General features: G+C 43.4%; 4 gene segments (V, D, J or C); 2 read left to right on the top strand and 2 right to left on the bottom strand.

The window, feature by feature from the left end:
* Positions 1-5,479: 5,479 nt before the first annotated feature.
* Positions 5,480-7,648, top strand: LOC133460891 (Ig kappa-b4 chain C region-like). The segment is given in 4 exon segments: positions 5,480-5,492; positions 6,195-6,268; positions 6,596-6,647; positions 7,326-7,648. Coding segments are annotated over 4 exon segments (462 nt in total).
* A 2,906-nt stretch (positions 7,649-10,554) lies between these two features.
* Positions 10,555-11,024, bottom strand: LOC133460892 (Ig kappa chain V region K16-167-like). The segment is given in 2 exon segments: positions 10,555-10,865; positions 10,973-11,024. Coding segments are annotated over 2 exon segments (363 nt in total).
* Positions 11,025-17,728: 6,704 nt separating this feature from the next.
* LOC133460893 (Ig kappa chain V region 3381-like) lies at positions 17,729-18,207 on the bottom strand. The segment is given in 2 exon segments: positions 17,729-18,048; positions 18,156-18,207. Coding segments are annotated over 2 exon segments (372 nt in total).
* A 1,410-nt stretch (positions 18,208-19,617) lies between these two features.
* Positions 19,618-22,213, top strand: LOC133460894 (Ig kappa-b4 chain C region-like). The segment is given in 3 exon segments: positions 19,618-19,758; positions 21,126-21,207; positions 21,891-22,213. Coding segments are annotated over 3 exon segments (546 nt in total).
* Positions 22,214-22,489: the final 276 nt, after the last annotated feature.

A 22,489-nucleotide genomic window follows, 5' to 3' on the forward strand; every position in this document is an offset into this window, starting at 1 on the left:
ATTTAACTAAATATACTCCCAAATGAAAGTAAAGTATGTTGTCATGTTGTGAGTGTATGCAGTGAGTGTGTGTAGGTGTACATGTGTGTAAAACAGAATAAACAACCAAAGCAAACCCAAATTACACCATGTTGGCCATGTGGCTGTCAGCTGCTCAATCAAGGAGAGAGTGAGCAGGCTGACAACTGAGCCTTTTATAATAGTGAGACCACACCCTCAGGTGTGGCCAATAAGGTTGGACGGCCGCCCTCTTCAGCCACAAGGACAGGAACTGCTGTGAAGATACACAAATTAGTAAGGCCGTCACACCCCCACCCATATAAATGAGGCCCCAAGGTGGTCTCAAAACAAAATAATACAAACAATACACAGGAACATTTCAATAGTTCTCTCATCCACTTCCAAACTGCTCACCCAACCCACACCCACTCAGCAACTCTGGTACCTGGAGAAGCAAATTAAGAGCAGGAAGGAGAGAAGAACAGTGCAGAGCAAAAAGGGACAACTGGTAAAATGCATTATGCAGGCAACGCACGAGACAATGCATCAGCCACAACATTTTCGGAACCTTTAATGTGGCGTATGTCAAGGTTGAATGGCTGCAAGAACAAACACCAGCGCATCAGTCGTTGATTTGGGTTTTGTAGGGAATGCAAGAATGTCAAGGGATTGTGGTCTGTATAAACTACTAGAGTTTTGCCTCCACCCACATAAACCTCAAAGTGCTGTAGAGCCCAAATGAGAGCCAGTGCCTCCTTTTCTACAATAGAGTAGTTCAACTGATGAGAATTGAATTTCCTTGAGAAAAAGCTTACTGGATGGTCAATGCTATCAGAACCTGTCTGTAAAAGTGCAGCTCCAGCACCCACATTGCTAGCATCCACCTGCAGCGTAAAAGGTTCATCCAGGCGGGGAGCTGCCAAGACAGGGGCAGAGGAGATCAGATTTTTGACATGTTCAAAAGCACACTGACATTGATGGGTCCAATCAAACTTGACCTTTGAACTCAAAAGATTAGTCAAAGGTGCAACCACTGTGGAGAAGTTTCTACAAAACCCTCTGTAGTAACCTACCATGCCAAGAAAGCGCATCAGCTCCTTCTTGGTGGAGGGAGTAGGAAACTGGTCGATGGCAAGGACTTTTGCTCTAAGAGGTCGGACCTGCCCCTGACCAACCACCTTCCCCAAATAGGTGATTGTACCTCGAGCAAACTCACATTTGGCCAGATTTATTGTAAGATTGGCCCATACCAGGCGGTCAAAGAAAGCTCTGATGCGTTCTACATGCTCACTCCATGTGTCACTATAGATCACTACATCATCTAAATATACTGCACATCCCTCCAACCCGGCTACAACTTTATTCATTAACCGTTGAAAAGTTGCTGGGGCGTTCCGCAACCCAAATGGCATGACGGTATAAGAATAAAGTCCTGAGGGAGTTATAAATGCAGCAATGTCTTGAGCACGCTTTGACAGTGGCACTTGCCAGTAGCCCTTTAAGAGATCAAACTTACTGACAAATTTTGCTGTGCCCACTTGATCGACACAATCCTCCATGCGAGGAAGTGGGTAGGAGTCTGGCTTGGTAATTTTATTGACTTTTCGAAAATCTGTGCATGGTCTAAATGTTTGATCTGGCTTACTAACCAGCACACATGGGGAAGCCCAACTAGAAGAAGATGGCTCTGCAATGTTATTCTCCATCATATACTTCACCTCCACCTCCAGCTGAGCACGTTTTTCTTGAGAAACCCGGTAAAACCTCTGGCGAATCGGCTCAGCATCCCCCAAGTCAATATCATGCTCTATGAGGTTAGTTCGGGAAGGATTGTCTGAGAATAAAGATGGAAATGACAAAATGAGGTTAGACAACTCTTTCACTTGAAAGTCAGGCAAATGTCCCATCAACTTATTCAAGTTACTCAAGGACTCTGAATTCTTGAGCCTGCCTTGCATCACACAGTCATCTGGATCATTGATTGCTTCTTCCTCTCCCAAGAAAGAAGAGTTCACAGAACCTACTGAGGCCGCCCATGCCACTGGCCTCATTTCCCCCCCACTGGAACGAGGAAAATAGGGTTTAAGCATGTTAACATGGCACAACTGTGTAGTCTTTCGCCTGTCAGGAGTAGATATCAAGTAATTCAAGTCTGAAACCTGCCTCACCACAGAATAAGGACCTGAAAACCTTGCCTGGAAAGGAGAACCCACTACTGGGAGATTTGCCAGAACCTGATCTCCTGGACAAAACACATGCACCTCGGCCCGGCGATCATACAAACTCTTCATTTTTCCTTGAGCCTTTTCCAGATTCGTTTTTGCCATTTTTCCAGCTTCATACAAACGTCTTTTAAACCCATCCACATACTCCACCATAGTTGGAGGAGGGGGAGGCGTTCTCCAATCATCCTGCAAGACCGCTAAAGGGCCACGAACAGAATGACCGAACACAAGATCATTTGGGCTAAAACCCGTACTCTCCTGAGTAACATCACGAGCAGCTAGCATTAACCATGGTAGCCCTTCCTCCCAGTCCCGACCAAGCTCAGTGCAATAAGAGCGCAAAAGTGATTTGAGTGTTTGGTGAAAGCGCTCAATAGCTCCCTGGCTTTCTGGGTGATAGGCAGTGGACTGGGCATGTTTAACACCAAGCTTGCTTAACATGTCTGCAAACAGTCCTGATGTAAAATTTGTCCCCTGATCACTTTGAACCACTTTGGGAATGCCAAACACAGAAATGAACTGAGTCAGAGCCTTTATTATGGACCTCGCCGTTATGTTGCGCAATGGAAAAGCAGCTGGATATCTGGTTGTCTGACACATTACCGTGAACAGATATAAGCTACCAGATTTAGACTTAGGCAGTGGGCCCACACAGTCGATCAACAAATGCTCAAAAGGCTGACTAGCTACTGTTATAGGTTTCAAAGGAGCGGGTTTTATGGACTGATTTGGTTTTCCTGTGAGCTGACATGTATGACAAGTTTTAATGTAGGTCGAAATATCTTTCTTCAACCTAGGCCAATAAAAGTACCTGAAAACTTTGTCATAAGTCTTTTTAACCCCAACATGCCCAGCTAACATGTCATGAGCAGTTCTCAAAATACCATCCCTCAGCTTAGTGGGAACCACAATCTGAAAAATAGCATCACCAACAAACTTCTCACCCTGGGGCAACCATTTTCTCACCAACATGCCCTCATCAAGGAAGTATCCATGAGCCACACTCCCCATCTCTTCCGCTGGACGCACCTGCTGAAACAGCTCTGATAAAACAGGATCCCCCTGCTGCTCCTGTATTAAATTAGCACGGGACACAGAAAAAGGGAAGGCAGGTAAAGGAAACTGAACATTTTTAGCAATTTTATGCACTCCGACTTCCTTCTGTGCTTGAGCCCTAGTGACAGCACATGCTGAGAAAACATGCTGCAGGTCTCTGCACTCAACCTGGTCCACCAAAGGAGAGCAAGTTACCACTGGTGAGGGAGAGGCCCCTGGGAATGGACCGTCAACCAGATCGTTACCCAGAATCACCTGCACACCCTGAACTGGCAGGGCAGGACGCACTGCCAAAGCTACTTCCCCCTTAACCTGATCTGAAAAGAGCACTACCTTATGCAATGGTGCAGGGAACACAGACAACCCCATATCCCTGACCAAAATCGAATCACCAGTGTCAGTGGCTGATGTAAAAGACAACACAGATGCCACTATGAAGGAGTCTAAAGCACCAGAGTCTCGCAAAATTTTGACAGGAACTTTTTTATCACTCCCTACCAAAGAGACAAACCCATCACTGACGTGCTTGTGATAACCAGGATCAATTTCATCACTGTTAGCCTGACCAGAGTCTTCTGTAGAAGAAGCAACAGATTCCTCAAGAGGAAACAGAGTCTCGGACAAAGAATGAGCAGCTAATGTTGACGGCTTGGTAAACTGCTGAACAGCAGCGATAGCCGCAGCCCTCTCCCTCAATATGTTTTCTGTCAACCGTACCGGAACGGCTAAGGCTGCAGGTTTAACCTGGCGATTTCCTGGCTGGGACTTTTTCTTAGCCTTCAGGACAGGACAGTCAGCTTTCCAATGACCTTTTCCTAAACAGTAGTTACAAGTTTGACCTGAATCCAACTTGCTACCAGCATTTCCCGTCTTGAAAGGAAGAGAATCACTCCCGGTACCTTTTTGATGACCAACAACATTATCCCTCCGTCCATAGTCCCAACGTACTTTATGAATCAGGGCATATTCATCAGCTATGACAGCAGCTTTAGCCAAAGTCTTAGCCTTCTTCTCACTCAAATAAATAGCCAGGCGCTCAGGAAGCGTTTCTTTAAACTGTTCTAGCAACAGTAGTTCACTCAACTGTTCAAAATTCTGAGCATCAGAGGCCAGTCTCCAACGACCAAAAAGGGTAGACAATTCACGTGCAAACTCTACATAAGTCTCTCTCTCATGCTTTCTTGCACTCCTAAATTTCTGTCGATAAGCCTCAGGCACCAATTCATATGCTTTTAAGACTGCCATTTTAACCTTGAGATAGTTAACACTGTCTGATAAAGGTAAAGCAGAATAAGCCTCCTGGGCTTTACCAGTCAATACACACTGTAACAGGAGGGTCTGCTCAGAATCACTCCACTTCCTGTTCTTGGCCAACCTCTCAAAGAGCAAGAAGAATGTATCTGGATCCTTCTCTGAAAATTTGGGCACCAACCGCAAAGAACCAGAGACATCAAAGGTCAGAGAGGTACCTGCCACAGGTTCTCCCTTCCCAACTGCTATGGGATCAAGAATCTTCCCCTCCTTGATTAAGTCCAGCTTGTAACGCTCAAACTCCTGACGCTCTCTCGCCTGCTGCAGCTCAGCTTCACGTAACCTCATAGTATATTTGAACTTCTCCATCTCTACAGCCTGAGTATCCTTCTCTAATTTATGCTGCAAAGTCAACAGTTCTTTTTTCTGTTCAAAAGTTAAAGGCACCCCAATCCCAGCTATAGGCCTCACAAACTTTTGCGACAGCTCTGGCTCAACCTCAGGAGAAATGTCCCCGGCCAACTGGGTGTCACTACCTTCAATTTCAGAAGACAAAACCCCAAACTGAACCAAACCATCCTTTAGTGCACACAAAATGTTAGCTTTACGCCCCTGACTGGGGATTTCAACACCAAAATGCTCTGCCACCTTTAACAAACGATCCTTGGTGTAAGTCTCCAGCAGACTTTCACTAGGATTCTGCAAAAAATCCTCGATCGCAGACATAATTGGAACAACAGCTGACCCACAAAAACCAAGTACTTACACCTGACACTCTAGGCTAACCTGACAAACTGACTACAAATGTTTACTACCAACCCGATATGACAGTCAAAATGTGGAACAACCTTCCCCCTGGCTACCTACCTAACCCGAAAACTAACTATCTGTCTCAACCCTAGTCTTCATGCAAATAGCGCTGGTGGGAGATTTAAACACTTAGCCCAATGACCCGGCCAGGTAACCATTAAAATGGCGACCTACCTAGTCAGTCATGGATGTGTACCCGAAGCACAAGGCTGTGGCCATACTAATGCACAAAAACAACAAACTAAAATAACAAACTAAAACAAAAAAACAACGAATCCACGAATGGATATCGTTCTGATACCTATCGGGGAAGTAGTTCCACTGACAAGGCTGTTTTATTCACACCGGATCAGAAGCAAACAACAAAAATGAGGCAGGTTAACTATTATCTACAGGTGTAACCAACTGAGCCTGAAATCCAATTCACACTAAATCACCACATATGTACCCTTTAAATATGTGAGACTCCTCCAAAACCAATGCTTCAATTTAAGCAACTGCTACAAAATTCAATCAGCAATCACTGTCTCTTACTCACCAAAGTGGACGAGCCCCCATTTGTTACAAACCTGGCTCACAGTTTGCAACAAAAGAGTCTCCACACACAATTCAAGGTACAAAAAAGATGATTTATTTAACTAAATATACTCCCAAATGAAAGTAAAGTATGTTGTCATGTTGTGAGTGTATGCAGTGAGTGTGTGTAGGTGTACATGTGTGTAAAACAGAATAAACAACCAAAGCAAACCCAAATTACACCATGTTGGCCATGTGGCTGTCAGCTGCTCAATCAAGGAGAGAGTGAGCAGGCTGACAACTGAGCCTTTTATAATAGTGAGACCACACCCTCAGGTGTGGCCAATAAGGTTGGACGGCCGCCCTCTTCAGCCACAAGGACAGGAACTGCTGTGAAGATACACAAATTAGTAAGGCCGTCACAATATTAAAATAATGCTTTATTTCAGGACATAGTTTTATTCTCCTTTTGTCTCTTCTTTCAAGGAGCTGTTATGTGTCCTTCTGCTAGGTTTTGTTTTTGGAGACTTTTTTACTTTATTAAGATATACAGATTTTATTCTATATAGGACTTTAGAAAGAAATCTCACATATCATGATGGTCTAAAGGGACTAAAGTGTTTGTTTCATTTGTTGTAATTTATTCAATATCAGAGTTTGTAGCTTTAGTTGAGTGTAGCAGAGTCAGAGAGCGTGTCTCTCTGCAGTCAGAGGTTTTTGTACGACGGTCTCATCAGTTTGTATCACTGTGGTACACGTTTGGTGGAGGAACCAGACTGGATGTTGGAAGTAAGTTCAAACTGTGTTTAAATATAAAGAAATATTGTTACTTACCTTCAACATTTCTTCTGTAGACTGTTGAAACCTTATGTTTATCTATTTTAAAAGTAGTTTTAGTATAAGGTATCTATTGTTTATTTGATATCATGTAGTCTAAGTTAGAAGTCGAGTTAAGATATTCAGTAAAATATTCTTTTGGAATTACATTTTTCAAATATTTAGTGTTCAAAAAATATTTAATTGTTTCTCTAAAAGTTATCAGATGTCAAACATAAGAGTTGTTCAGTGATAACTTGATATTCAGAATTCATGCACAGATTCAGGATAAAATTGACAGATCAAAATGTTTAAAACCTGTGATCTCTTTTTCTTTCAGTTTTGTTTCACTTCATTTAATTGTTTCTTAGTTTTCTGATTAAAACTTTTCTGATAAGTTTGGAGGTTGTAGGCTGAGGTTTTGGTTTTGGTTAATTTGTCACATTTCAGCTGAAACATGATCATGATTCTCTGTGCTGATCTGCATGAGAGATTTCTGAAAGGAAGTGAAACGATGTGTTTCTGAGTGACTGATGGAGCAGAAAACATCTGACAGAAACTTGTTCCAGTTCAAAACTCACCTCTCAGTTACGGTGTCCCAGTGTGTGTTGTTGGTGGTTCCTGTCCTCTAACCTGAGTGGTGTCTCCTAGGTGATGTCCGTCCCTCCCTGACAGTCCTGTCCAGTGGGGAGCTGCAGCAGGGGACGGCCACACTCATGTGTCTGGCCAACAAGGGCTTCCCCTCAGACTGGAGTCTGTCCTGGAAGGTGGACGGCAGCAGCAGCAGCAGCAGCTGGGAGGAGAGCAGGAGCCCCGGGGTGCTGCAGGAGGACGGCCACTACAGCTGGAGCAGCACCCTGAGACTCCCTGCAGACCAGTGGACCAAGGTGCTCTCTGTGACCTGTGAGGCCACCCAGGGCTCCCAGACTCCAGTCTCAGAGACCCTGAGGAGAGACCAGTGCTCCCAGTCCTGACCTGACTCCCTGGGACTCTCAACCTGCTTTTACTCTTCTACTTCTCTCTCTCTCTGTTTCTTTTTCTCCTGAAATGTTTCAACAGTTAAGTTTTCCTTCTTGTTGCATTGGTGATGGTTTTAAACAATAAACTCATTAACAAGGTTATTTATGGTCATTGTGATGATTTCAGTCCAGTACTTTACATGTAATCCATAGTTTTTACTTATGTGTTGGTACAATAATTATAAAAATACCCATAAAGTAATAACATTTACATTGTATCATACCTGAAAAACTGCTAAAGAAAGTAATACTTAGCTCATATACTGCAGTTTATTAAATTAAATCCAATTATTGGGAAAAACAAGATTATAATTTACATTCAGCCATGATGGAGGTAAATTAATCCAACGTTCATTTCAGATCAGATGAATAGTTTTTATATCCATACACCTCTCTGATGTCTTGACATATTTCAAATAAAATCTGTTGTCCTTGAAAGTTGATTTTCTTGAGCATGAACCCCAAAATTGGAGACAATAGTCTGAATCAGTTGTGTCTTTTTCATAAATAAAGACAAATTATGATTAAATGTTTTCATGGGAATCATAAGTTTCCTAATTCTTCTCCAAAAAAGACTTTTATGACTCTGTGAGAAGGTGAACATGTCCACTTCTCCCCTTCATGAACTCCTGGACTTCTATTTCATCAATGTGTGCTTGTCACTGTCATGGTTGGGATTCTGTTTTCAGTTTTGTCAACATGGTGTTGTATTAAAGACTTTTCATCCTCCATCTTTCATGTGTCATGTGTCCATAAACCGGTTTGTACAGTTAGTTATCTTGATACCTTCTCTGTGTTTGTCTCTTGTCCACGTCCCATTACGGATGTGTCTCCACAGTGGGACAGGGTTTTTATATTATTCCCACTAGTGGAGGGGCCAAGACACGAGGTGGAACAGGGGACGTTGTGGAGCTAATTCAGACTAATTTATTGTTATTTTTCACGTTGGGGATTCTCCTGGTTTGTATTACAGTTTTTTCTGAAAGCTTAGGCGCTAATTATGTTCTTGTAGCACAATTTCTAAAACAATTAACACACATAGCAAAACCACTCACTGAGTTAGCCAAACTAAAAGCACAAATACTGCTTTGCACTCAGTTTGTAATTTTGTAACACACACTTTACAAAACTGTAGGCACAATTCACTGCTTACACTCAATTGCCAAATTTCCAAAACACTCCTAGCAAAATTATACACATGTATGGCTATTATTTACACTATTTTGCCAACTGTCTGGCACACTTTCATATGTGAAAACAATTTTAGAGAATTAGTTCACTTTGCAATCAGCGTAAGCACTATGAATAAGCCACAGGTAAGCGGTCTGTGTGGAGTACAATGGAAGGAGCAAGAAGAGTAAGAATCAGAGGAGTTGGAGGAAGAGGACGTGGAGGTGAAGGAGTTGGAGGAAGAGGACGTGGAGGTGAAGAAGCGAGAGGTTTAGAGGAAGCTAGAGGAAGAGGACAAGGAGCAGCAAGAGGAGGACGAGGAGGGGGAAGAGGAAGGGCCAGAGCAGACCTGATATGTCATCATATGGGACAATGTTAGTTTCCATAGGGCTGCTTTGGTCCGCAACTGGTTTACTGATCACCCACTCTTCATGGCACTCAACCTCCCCCCATACTCTCCATTCTTACTGTAAATCCGATTGAAGAGTTCTTTTCTGCCCGGCGCTGGAAAGCCCACGACCACCTTCCCCATCAACATGCAGTCCTTTTACAAGCAATGGAGGAGGCATGTGGAGATATTGAGCAGGCATCATGTCAGGCCTGGATACGGCATGCAAGGAGGTATTTTCCCCGGTGCCTTGGACTGGAGGACATCGCATGCCATGTGGATGAGATTTTGTAGCCGGACCCAGAGAGACGGCATGATGTAGGCTGATTGTCTTTTTTTTGTGAATGTATTATTTTGTGTTCTGTGCTGTGTCTTTGTTTGACGAGTGTGAATAAACACCAATACTTGAAGTTTGGATCCCTGTGTGTTTACAGAACTATGACAAAAGTATGACCTCAAACTGACCTAGCCACCTTGTGCACAGAAAAAGAAAAAAGCCAGATGTGTTTTGTATTCATACCATCAGTGTGTAGTTGGCACATTATGTGCTTAGTAAATGATGCCATGTGTTTACTGTCTGATATGAAAACACCATTTTTACTAAGGTGTGTAGAGTTAATCAAACTGTGTTTGCTTTTGCAAGAGAACTATAAAGTTTTGATAATTTGGTGAAAGGTTTTCTCATTTGTGAGTAGAGTTTAGCAAAAATAGCCAATGTTGCAAAAAATGTACTTAAGGATTCAGAAAAAACTGTATTTAGGTTTGGAGTAATCATAGGGAATTGTCTTAGGTTGGGTTAGGGTTAGGGTTGTCTTATTTTGCAGAAGCGCTATATTTAGTTACATCTGTTTGTTTGTAGAATATAAATGAGAAAAGCTTTTTTCTGAACTGAAAACCATCTTTCTGTCATTTATTTTTCAACCTGGAACTCAAAGGCCACGTTCCAGCTAGTGGGCGGGGCAGCTTGGTATCTCACACTCTTTCACCATTCAGGTAAAAAAAAGAAGAAAGAAACGTTGGAATCATAAAATAGTAAAGTAAAGTAAAATAAAGATTGTAAGAAGCTGTAATCATTAATATATTGATGAAAATGTATTATTTGTGTGTGTGTGTGTGTGTGTGTGTGTGTGTGTGTGTGTGTGTGTGTGTGTGTGTGTGTGTGTGTGTGTGTGTGTGTGTGTGTGTGTGTGTGTGTGTGTGTGTGTGTGTGTGTGTGTGTGTGTGTGTGTGTGTTCAGTGAAGTGTATCAGTCAGTTCAGTTTCAGTTCAGTCTGACTGAGGGAGGTTTTTGTACGACTGTTTTTCACTGTGTGAACACATTACCACTGTGATAACTCTGACAGTAATAAACTGCTGCATCTTCAGCCTGAACTCCACTGATGGTCAGACTGAAGTCAGAATATGATCCACTGCCTGTAAAACGACTTGGTGTTCCTGATTGTCTGGTGCTAGTATAATAAATGAGCAGTTTAGGAGTTCCTCCATCTCTCTGTTGGTACCAGGCTAAAAGGTTGGAGTAAATATTCTGACTGGTTTTACAGCTGATGGTGACGGAGCCTCCCAGAGCAGAAGTCACTGATCCAGGCTGAGTCACTGTGTACTGACCTCTGGACTCTGAGGAAACAGAGACACAAACAGAAAACAGCTTCATGGTTTTGTCAGCTTCATTTCAGAGGGACAGATGTTCATAGAGGAGAGGAGTTGGATTCTCTGGACTTTACCTGTGAAGCAGCAGCAGAGGAGAGTCCAGATGAGGACGCAGATCAGAGTCATGTTTTTGATGAGGAGGATTTCTGTGTCTTCTGTTGTCATGAAGGACAGCTGTCAGTCATCCAGAGTTCAAGTGTCAGGACTATAAACTCTCCCAGATCACTGGAGCGTGGTGCTGCTGATGCAAAGTGCTTCTATGGAAATGTTCCCACTGACTCCAACAGAGACTTGTTATCTCTCTTTTTGTGAATTATTTCTGATTTTGAGACTGGATCATCTATCAATTCTTTGAATTAAAATATGTCTTTAGTCAATAATTAAATTTTGGGGATTTTCCTGTGTATAGAATATGCCTAAAACCTTTTTTTAGTATTTAAATTGAACACAAATTCACAAATAACACCCTGCTCTCTGTTCTTCCCAAAAAGAACATGTATAACCTACAACTATCACAGAATTCAGCCTCACGCGTGCTGACGAGGACCAGAGGGCGGGAGCACATTACACCTGTTTTAAAATCGCTGCATTGGCTCCCCGTGTGCTTCAGGATCGATTTTAAGGTTCTTTTACTAGTTTTTAAGTGTCTTAATGGTCTTGGGCCTTCTTATTTGTCTGCACTACTTTTACCCTATCGACCCTCACGGACCCTGAGGTCCTCCGGTGCTGGCCTTTTAACCATACCAAAAGTTAGAACTAGGACACACGGGGAGGCGGCATTCAGTTTTTATGGTCCCCGATTGTGGAACAACCTCCCGGAGAACTTCAGGGGAACCTCAGGAGAACCTCAGGGCCGCAGAGACTGTTGATGTTTTTAAAAAGAGGCTCAAGACCCATCTCTTTACAGTTTTTTCTGAATCCTTAAGTACATTTTTTGCAACATTGGCTATTTTTGCTAAACTCTACACACAAATGAGAAAACCTTTCACCAAATTATCAAAACTTTATAGTTCTCTTGCAAAATCAAACACAGTTTGATTAACTCTACACACCTTAGTAAAAATGGTGTTTTCATATCAGACAGTAAACACATGCCATCATTTACTAAGCACATAATGTGCCAACTACACACTGATGGTATGAATACAAAACACATCTGGCTTTTTTCTTTTTCTGTGCACAAGGTAGGCTAGGTCAGTTTGAGGTCATACTTTTGTCATAGTTCTGTAAACACACAGGGATCCAAACTTCAAGTATTGGTGTTTATTCACACTCGTCAAAACAAAGACACAGCACAGAACACAAAATAATAAATTCACAAAAAAAAGACAATCAGCCTACATCATGTCGTCTCTCTGGGTCCGGCTACAAAATCTCATCCACATGGCATGCGATGTCCTCCAGTCCAAGGCACCGGGGAAAATACCTCCTTGCATGCCGTATCCAGGCCTGACATGATGCCTGCTCAATATCTCCACATGCCTCCTCCATTGCTTGTAAAAGGGCTGCGTGTTGATGGGGAAGGCGGTCGTGGACTTTCCAGCGCCAGGCAGAAAAGAACTCTTCAATCGGATTTACAGTAAGAATGGAGAGTATGGGGGGAGGTTGAGTGCCATGAAGAGTGGGTGATCAGTAAACCAGTTGCGGACCAAAGCAGCCCTATGGAAACTAACATTGTCCCATATGATGACATATCGGGTCTGCTCTGGCCCTTCCTCTTCCCCCTCCTCGTCCTCCTCTTGCTGCTCCTTGTCCTCTTCCTCTAACTTCCTCTAAACCTCTTGCTTCTTCACCTCCACGTCCTCTTCCTCGGCCTCCTCTGATTCTTACTCTTCTTGCTCCTTCCATTGTACTCCACACAGACAGCTTACCTGTGGCTTATTTATAGTGCTTAGGCTGATTGCAAAGTGAACTAATTCTCTAAAATTGTTTTCACATGTGAAAGTGTGCCAGACAGTTGGCAAAATAGTGTAAATAATAGCCATACATGTGTATAATTTTGCTAGGAGTGTTTTGGAAATTTGGCAATTGAGTGTAAGCAGTGAATTGTGCCTACAGTTTTGAAAAGTGTGTGTTACAAAATTACAAACTGAGTGCAAAGCAGTATTTGTGCTTTTAATTTCGCTAACTCAGTGAGTGGTTTTGCTATGTGTGTTAATAGTTTTAGAAATTGTGCTACAAGAACATAATTAGCGCCTAAGCTTTCAGAAAAAACTGTAATCAGGCTTTAAACTGACTCATTTAACTCTTTTAAATTTTTTATGCTCACCCCTATTTTTATTGGATCTTACTACTGTTTTATATTAATCATTAGTTTATCCTGTTTTATCATATTTTATTTTCATTGTCTAATCTCAATGTTTTATCTAAATGTTTTAGTCGTTATTTATGGTCTATTTTATACATTCTACTGTCTTATTCTTTTAGACATAATTTAAGGATTTTATGTTATGTTATACTTTTTTACACTCTTTTAGTGTATTTTATCTTGCTTTCTTGTAGCTTTTATCTCCAGTGTTTCCTCATGGGGAGCCTCCATGCTGGGAGTGACTCTGGCCTGCAGGGGGTCGTCCTGGGGGTGGTTCTGGCCTGGATGGTTGTGGAGCTCTGCACCACGGCTTCACCGCTGTGGTGCGGACTCCTCTATCCATCCGGGCCGGGATGGGGACGGCTCCCTGTTACCGTTTCCTCACCTGGATCCCCTGTGCTTAACCATGTCTACACAGTGTGTCTGTGTGTGTAACTTGGTTGAATTGTGGTGTGCCTGTGTCTGTCTGTGTGTGTGCGGGAGGGGGCAGGGCATTAATATGTTTTATGTTTATTTGTTTTATGTAAAGCACTTTGTGTTGCATTTTATGTATGAAAGGTGCTTTATAAATAAAGTTTGACTTGATTTGATTTTAATAACCTGTGTTGATGTGTAATGAGGAGATGCTACTAGACTCTGAGATTACTTTGTGAATAAAATCCATTTAGCTGTCCTGGGAAGTTATCATTAGTCACATTTTTAATACTTTCAAGTCCTGCAGTGGCAGCTTAAAACTTAATTCTGCACTTAAATAACTTTCCTTACATTTCAGAAGTACAGATGTTAAGATTTACAAAAGTAAAATGTGCTATGAAAAAGGATTGAGCCACCAATCTCAGACAACAAATATCCATCCAACATTTTGAATTCCTGCTATCAGAAATCTCTCCCTCTTATCAGAGAGGTTTCCACACCAGAGCAACACAGCCCACATCTTGATCTGGAAAATGCTGTGTTTTTTTAAGTCGTGTAATTGTCAATCTGTAAACATACGGGCACAAAGCCACACTGGTCACTCGTGAACAGGACACGTGTCTGTGCTGCCTGCTCACTGAGACCAGTGTGCTCACCAAGCACTAAACTCTACCTGGTGGTGACTGTTAGGAACTACAAACAATTACAGTTTCCCTGAAGCAATGCACTGAATCTGTGGAGAATAAATGCACATGACTGAGCAGCAATCCTAAGAACACTGAGAAATAAATATACAGGAAGTGTTTTAAACTGTAAACAATTAGAACTGAAGATGCATTTTCTGTTCAAGCATGAATGACTCTAAAACAATTATATTTCTGTTTTAGAAAACAGAGCCGGTACTCGTTGGAAATGAGGGATCCCTTTTACTACTGAAGTACATGAACAAGACTATTTCAACTGATACTGATAGTAATGATTATGAAGTGTTGATCACCTTTAGTTTGGTTACTTGATAGTCTGAACAATCCTGCAGCGGAAGGTCACGCGCTTCATTTCACCACCTTACTGATGTATGAAAATAAGAGTCTGGGTTCTCTCCACGAAACCAATGAGGCAACAATATCAGTTTTACATAATTACATTAGGATTTCTTAAATCACCTACAGAAACCAAGCAGGAGCGTTCAGCTGGAAACGAGTCAGATATAAAGTAAACACAGACCTAAAGTGGTTGAAGTTAGCACCCATGTTAACCTTTCTGTTATGTTTTTAGGATCATCAATAATGTCCATGGGTCAGTTTGGCTGGGTAATTAATTAATTATTATTAAAGTGTCAGAAACCAAAAAAAAAAATCCAAATAAATATTGTTTCTATCTCATTTACTCCATTACCAACCATTTAAATCAATATTTAGTGTAATGGTGTTCTTTACATCTTACAGATTGACTTATTGAGAATAATTCACCAATTAAAAAAAAAAAATCCATGTTAAAACTTTTTTTTTCTTATACATTCATTTTCCATTGGAGTTACCTGCATATAAAATACATTAGATCTACATGAAATTAGTTTTCTTTCAAGCACGAACCTCGTACCCTGATTCTTCTCTGAGGCTCCTAAACCAGTTGTCCAGTATAAACCTGCATGTTCAGTTCAGTTGCGTTTCCATAACTTGCTCCCCAGATGTTTATTCAGTTTTTAGCTGGTTTAGAAGACATATACTACCTACAGGGGGGGTGGCCTCTGAATGCCACCAGCCTTTCACATACTGGTACATTGTAAATGTAACCTGGGTGACAGAGTAGTGGAAACTGCTCTATCTTCTTGTCCCACTCTGTCCCGTTACCTTGTCTTCCTCCCATCTGATAACCTGATCATTAACTGGGATTACTTTGGAGAAAGTATAAAAAGTCTCCCCAAAGAAACAAACAAGTCACTTCCATCCCAGTGGGTCCTGGCACGGTCTCTCTACTGATCTCTATTTGGGGATGAAAACCACTGGGATTCTGAATCTATTGATGTGAACGACTTGCTTAGAGGATTATAAACAGCAGTTTCTTCATTTGGTTCATAATCTAATTAATCCACAATGAATATGTTTTGATAATGATTACAGCTAAAATGTTTACATAAAGACATTTTAGAGTCTTAGTTTTGCAGTCGAGGAAATTCTGGAGGACCGTTCGGCGCCTCAGAAGGGGGAAGCAGTACTCTGCCGGCACCATTTATGGTGCTGGTGGGGAGCTGTTGACCTCGACTGGGGACATTGTCGGACGGTGGAAGGAATACTTTGAGGATCTCCTTAACCCGACTGACATGCCTTCCACTGAGGAAGCAGAGGGTTGGGGCTCGGAGGCGTGCTCATCCATCACCCAAGCCGAGGTCACCGAGGTGGTTCGTAAGCTCCTCGGTGGCCGGGCACCGGGGGTGGATGAGATTCGCCCTGAGTACCTCAAGTCTCTGGATGTCGTAGGGCTGTCTTGGCTGACACGCCTCTGCGACATTGCATGGAGGAAGGGGACAGTACCGCTGGGGTGGCAAACCGGGGTGGTGGTCCCTCTGTTTAAAAAGGGGGACCGGAGAGTGTGTTCCAACTACAGGGGGATCACACTTCTCAGCCTCCCGGGGAAAGTCTACGCCAGGGTACTGGAGAGGAGAATACGGCCGATAGTCGAACCTCGGATTCAGGAGGAACAATGCGGTTTTCGTCCCGGTCGTGGAACACTGGACCAGCTCTATACCCTCCGCAGGGTGCTCGAGGGTTCATGGGAATTTGCCCAACCAGTCTACATGTGTTTTGTGGATCTGGAGAAGGCATTTGACCGTGTCCCTCGTGCCATTCTGTGGGGGGTGCTGAGTGAGTATGGAGTCCGGGGCCCTCTACTAAGGGCTGTCCGGTCTCTGTATGATCGAAGCAGGAGTCTGGTTCGCATTGCCGGCAGTAAGTCAGACTTGTTCCCGGTGCATGTTGGACTCCGGCAGGGCTGCCCTTTGTCACCGGTCCTGTTCATAATTTTTATGGACAGGATTTCTAGGCGTAGCCAGGGGCCGGAGGGGATCCGGTTTGGGAACCTCAGGATTTCATCTCTGCTTTTTGCAGATGATGTTGTCCTGTTGGCTTCATCAGACCGGGACCTCCAGCATGTGCTGGGGCGGTTTGCGGCCGAGTGCGACGCGGCAGGGATGAGAATCAGCACCTCCAAGACCGAGGCCATGGTTCTCGACCGGAAAAGGGTGGCATGCCTTCTCCGGGTGGGTGGAGAAGTCCTGCCTCAGGTGGAGGAGTTCAAGTATCTCGGGATCTTGTTCACGAGTGAGGGAACAATGGAGCGTGAGATTGACAGGCGGATCGGTGCAGCGTCCGCAGTAATGCGGTCGATGTACTGGACCGTCGTGGTGAAGAGGGAGCTGAGTCGAAAGGCGAAGCTCTCGATTTACCGGTCAATCTACGCCCCTACCCTCACCTATGGTCATGAACTTTGGGTAGTGACCGAAAGGACAAGATCGCGGATACAAGCGGCCGAGATGAGTTTCCTCCGCAGGGTGGCTGGACGCTCCCTTAGAGATAGGGTGAGGAGTTCGGTCACCCGGGAGGAGCTCGGAGTCGAGCCGCTACTCCTCCACATTGAGAGGAGTGAGCTGAGGTGGCTTGGGCATCTGTACCGGATCCTCCTGGATCCTCCCTAGGGAGGTGTTCCAGGCATGTCCCACCGGGAGGAGACCCCGGGGAAGACCCAGGACACGCTGGAGAGACTATGTCTCTCGGCTGGCCTGGGAACGCCTCGGACTCCCCCCGGAAGAGCTGGAGGAAGTGTCTGGGGTGAGGGAAGTCTGGGCATCCCTGCTGAGGCTGCTGCCCCCGCGACCCGGTAACGGATAAAGCGGGAGAAGATGAGTGAGTGAGTGAGTTTTGCAGTCAACACTTAAGACCATTATTTGTTTGTTTTTTATAACTCTTCTCAAGTGCGTGTGTGTGTGTGTGTGTGTGTGTGTGTGTGTGTGTGTGTGTGTGTGTGTGTGTGTGTGTGTGTGTGTGTTCAGTGAAGTGTATCAGTCAGTTCAGTTTCTGTTCAGTCTGACTGAGGGAGGTTTTTGGACTGTTTTTCACTGTGTGAACACATTCTGACTGTTGATGACATGAAGACTCTGACAGTAATAAACTGCTGCATCTTCAGCCTGAACTCCACTGATGGTCAGACTGAAGTCAGAGTTTGATCCACTGCCTGTAAAACGACTTGGTGTTCCTGATTGTCTGGTGCTAGTATAATAAATGAGCAGTTTAGGAGTTCCTCCATCTCTCTGTTGGTACCAGGCTAAACAGTTGGAGTAAATATTGTGACTGGTTTTACAGCTGATGGTGACGGAGCCTCCCAGAGCAGAAGTCACTGATCCAGGCTGAGTCACTGTGACCTGACCTCTGGACTCTGAGGAAACAGAGACACAAACAGAAAACAGCTTCATGGTTTTGTCAGCTTCATTTCAGAGGGACAGATGTTCATAGAGGAGAGGAGTTGGATTCTCTGGACTTTACCTGTGAAGCAGCAGCAGAGGAGAGTCCAGATGAGGACGCAGATCAGAGTCATGTTTTTGATGAGGAGGATTTCTGTGTCTTCTGTTGTCATGAAGGACAGCTGTCAGTCATCCAGAGTTCAAGTGTCAGGACTATAAACTCTCCCAGATCACTGGAGCGTGGTGCTGCTGATGCAAAGTGCTTCTATGGAAATGTTCCCACTGACTCCAGCAGAGACTTCATAACTCTGATGATGATGATGTTCATCAATAGATCAATAGGTTCACAATATCAAGAAGGTATCAAGTTTTACAATATATTTTTAAATAAATTTGATACAGATTAACTCTTCAGAATGTTTTCTTTTATCTGTTAATTTCTTGGGAGTAGGAAAGATTGCTGACTCAGCATTTATACAATTAAGCTATTTTTGAAAAAGATGAGTAAACTTGTCTCTGCTGCAGGAGGTTATAATATTTGATGCATAGTTCTAAGATGATTAAGGAAACGGTTCTGAATTAATTTGAAACCTTCCGTGCTGAAATTTTCAGATTTCAATTATCTGACATTTTTAAATCCACAATAGTGTCATTATCTTATTTCCCTCCTGGACAAACAGGAGTAATTTGCTCTAAATTATGTCGCCCCATAAAAGTCCTGAAATAAAATGATAAGAAAAGAGGTAAAATAATAGAAAGCACAAATTGTTAAAAAGTAAGGGCAGTAAAGTCCAGCAGGTAAACAGTGATTTTGGATGCCTCAATTCCCGGGCCTCTAACCCAGCTTTATCCGTCCACCCGTCGATGCTACGGTGGAGTTGCCACACTCAGACTTTTCTGTTTTTTCCCTTTGTTAATTTCTTATTTTCTTATGCTACTTGAGCCGGTCTGGAGATATGGCACGCTATGTCCCGAGTACCAGACCCTGCCAACCTAGGGCGTAATCCTTTGGCTGGAGACACTCAAGTTATAGATCTGTGATCAGGGTGCAGATTGATTACTTCACTTTCTCACCTAGCTAGTGCCGGAAAACTTTTCTTCCACCTGCGCTCCGTGCATTCATTCCCCATGTGTCAGTGATTTTGGATGCCTCAATTCCCAGGCCTCTAACCCAGCTTTATCCGTACACCCGTCGATGCTACGGTGGAGTCGCCACACTCAGACTTTTCTGTTTCTTTTTTTTTTTTTTCCTTACCTTGTCTGCACACATATTAATGGTTAATACCATGCTGGTAAGAACCTAAGGCATATATATGTGCATTGTTACTATATTTAATACATGTACATATATATACGCATACATACGCATACACATACATACAGTATATATACACATACAAACCCCAATTTTTTTATTTCTTTTTGGGTGGGGGGCAGAAACACGAACAGCAACCATCCCAAGTCTCGAGTCTCGAGATCCAATCACAATCTGAACCCGGAACCCAGGCCACCAGAAACCCCACAGAGGGCGAGAAGAGGGCGGGATGAAAGCCACCCCCAGCGAGCCCCCCCCGCCTGCGGCGGTGGCCGAGGGGACCCGCGGGCGGGGCTCCCATGACTCCGGGAAGAGACAGCCAGGGATCCCACGGTGGCGGACCGCTACCCAGGCAAACCCCGGCCACCCGGTCCGGGCCGGACATGAGGCCAGGAGGCCCTCACCCCCCAGGCCAACGACCCCCACCGGGGGTGGGGCCAGCCTGCCCGGAGAGACAGAGCCACCCCGGCCGCCGACGCAGGCAGGGGCACCCGCCCCCACGAAAGTGGCCCTCCAGGACCAGAGGGGCTGCAGAGGCAGCGGGGGGGACCGGAGACGGGCCGGAGAGAGGGAACCCCCCAACAGGGCGAGACCTGCGCGGGCCCGACAACGGAGAGCCCCAGACCCAGGCATCCCTTTCATCCATCCATTCACCCACCCGATTCCTATAATAGTTGTTTCTATACGGTCAAAACGTACAAAGACCGGGTCAAATACAGTATTAGAAAGTAAAGTAGTAGTAGTAGTACGTTTTAATATACTTTTGTTGTTTCCATCCATCCATCCATCCATCCATCCATCCATCCATCCATCCATCCATCCATCCATCCATCCATCCATCCATCCATCCATCCATCCATCCATCCATCCATCCATCCATCCATCCATCCATCTGGTCTCAGGGATCAGCTAAAGTCTACAGTATTCCAGTTCTGTTCAGGTCAAAGGTCGTACTCCCTGAATAGGTCACCAGTTCTCAAAAGAAGTCATATTTTTTATATTTATGATTCTTTTCACCACCTCTGTGTCACAGTAAATAGATTTCTTCTCCTCATGCATAAATCCCTCACATGAAAATCACGTGAATGAAATCCAACTGATATTTGAGTTTTAGTTTGTTGCACACATAGGAGTATGGAGTTTCTACAAGTCACAAACTTTGGGACGGTTTTCAAGAAAAGTGTTTGTTTCTGTCAAAAGAAAAATAAGTTTTCAATTAAAAAAAAGTGACATAGAAAATAAGAATGAGCTTCGATATGTGCTACATGTATAAATACATATTTGTTATATTAGCTGTTGAATAGAAAAAAATGACATGTTTTATAGAGTTTGTTTGTTTCAGAGTCAGAGAGCGTGTCTCTCTGCAGTCAGAGGTTTTTGTACGACGGTTTCATCAGTTTGTATCACTGTGGTGGACTTTTGGTGGAGGAACCAGACTGGATGTTGGAAGTAAGTTCATATTAAAATAATGCTTTATTTCAGGACATAGTTTTATTCTCCTTTTGTCTCTTCTTTCAAGGAGCTGTTATGTGTCCTGCTAGGTTTTGTTTTTGAAGACTTTTTTACTTTATTAAGATATACAGATTTTATTCTATATAGGACTTTAGAAAGAAATCTCACATATCATGTTGGTCTAAAGGGACTAAAGTGTTTGTTTCATTTGTTGTAATTTATTCAATATCAGAGTTTGTAGCTTTAGTTGAGTGTAGCAGAGTCAGAGAGCGTGTCTCTCTGCAGTCAGAGGTTTTTGTACGACGGTTTCATCAGTTTGTATCACTGTGGTTCACGTTTGGTGGAGGAACCAGACTGGATGTTGGAAGTAAGTTCAAACTGTGTTTAAATATAAAGGAATATTCTTACTTATCTTCAACATTTCTTCTTTAAACTGTTGAAACCTTATGTTCATCTATTTTAACAGTAGTTTTAGTATAAGGTATCTATTGTTTATTTGATATCATGTAGTCTAAGTCAGAAGTCGACTTAAGATATTCAGTAAAATCTTCCTGTGGAATTACATTTTTAAACTATTTAATGTCGAGAAAAGATGAAATGTAATTGTTTCTCTAAAAGTTATCAGATGTCAAACATAAGAGTTGTTCAGTGATAACTTGAATTTCAGATTTCATGCACAAATACAGGGTAAAATTGACAGATCAAAATGTTTAAAAACTGTGATCTCTTTTTCTGTCAGTTTTGTTTCACTTCATTTTATTGTTGCTTAGTTTTCTGATAAAAACCTTTATGATAAGTTGGAGGTTGTAGACTGAGGTTTTTGTACTATTTTAATTTGTCACATTTCAGCTGAAACATGATCATGATTCTCTGTGCTGATCTGCATGAGAGGTTTCTGAAAGGAAGTGAAACAATGTGTTTCTGAGTGACTGATGGAGCAGAAAACATCTGACAGAAACTTCTTCCAGTTCCAAACTCACCTCTCAGTTACGGTGTCCCAGTGTGTGTTGTTGGTGGTTCCTGTCCTCTAACCTGAGTGGTGTCTCCTAGGTGATGTCCGTCCCTCCCTGACAGTCCTGTCCAGTGGGGAGCTGCAGCAGGGGACGGCCACACTCATGTGTCTGGCCAACAAGGGCTTCCCCTCAGACTGGAGTCTGTCCTGGAAGGTGGACGGCAGCAGCAGCAGCAGCAGCTGGGAGGAGAGCAGGAGCCCCGGGGTGCTGCAGGAGGACGGCCACTACAGCTGGAGCAGCACCCTGAGACTCCCTGCAGACCAGTGGACCAAGGTGCTCTCTGTGACCTGTGAGGCCACCCAGGGCTCCCAGACTCCAGTCTCAGAGACCCTGAGGAGAGACCAGTGCTCCCAGTCCTGACCTGACTCCCTGGGACTCTCAACCTGCTTTTACTCTTCTACTTCTCTCTCTCTCTGTTTCTTTTTCTCCTGAAATGTTTCAACAGTTATGTTTTCCTTCTTGTTGCATTGATGATGGCTTTAAACAATAAACTCATTAACAAGGTTATGTATGGTCATTGTGGTGATTTCAGTCCAGTACTTTACATGAAATCCATAGTTTTCACTTATGTGTTGGTACAATAAATATAAAAATATCCATAAAGTAATAAGATTTACATTGTATCATACCTAAAAA

Source organism: Cololabis saira, chromosome 15, assembly GCF_033807715.1.
Source record: "Cololabis saira isolate AMF1-May2022 chromosome 15, fColSai1.1, whole genome shotgun sequence".
NCBI lineage: Eukaryota > Metazoa > Chordata > Actinopteri > Beloniformes > Belonidae > Cololabis > Cololabis saira.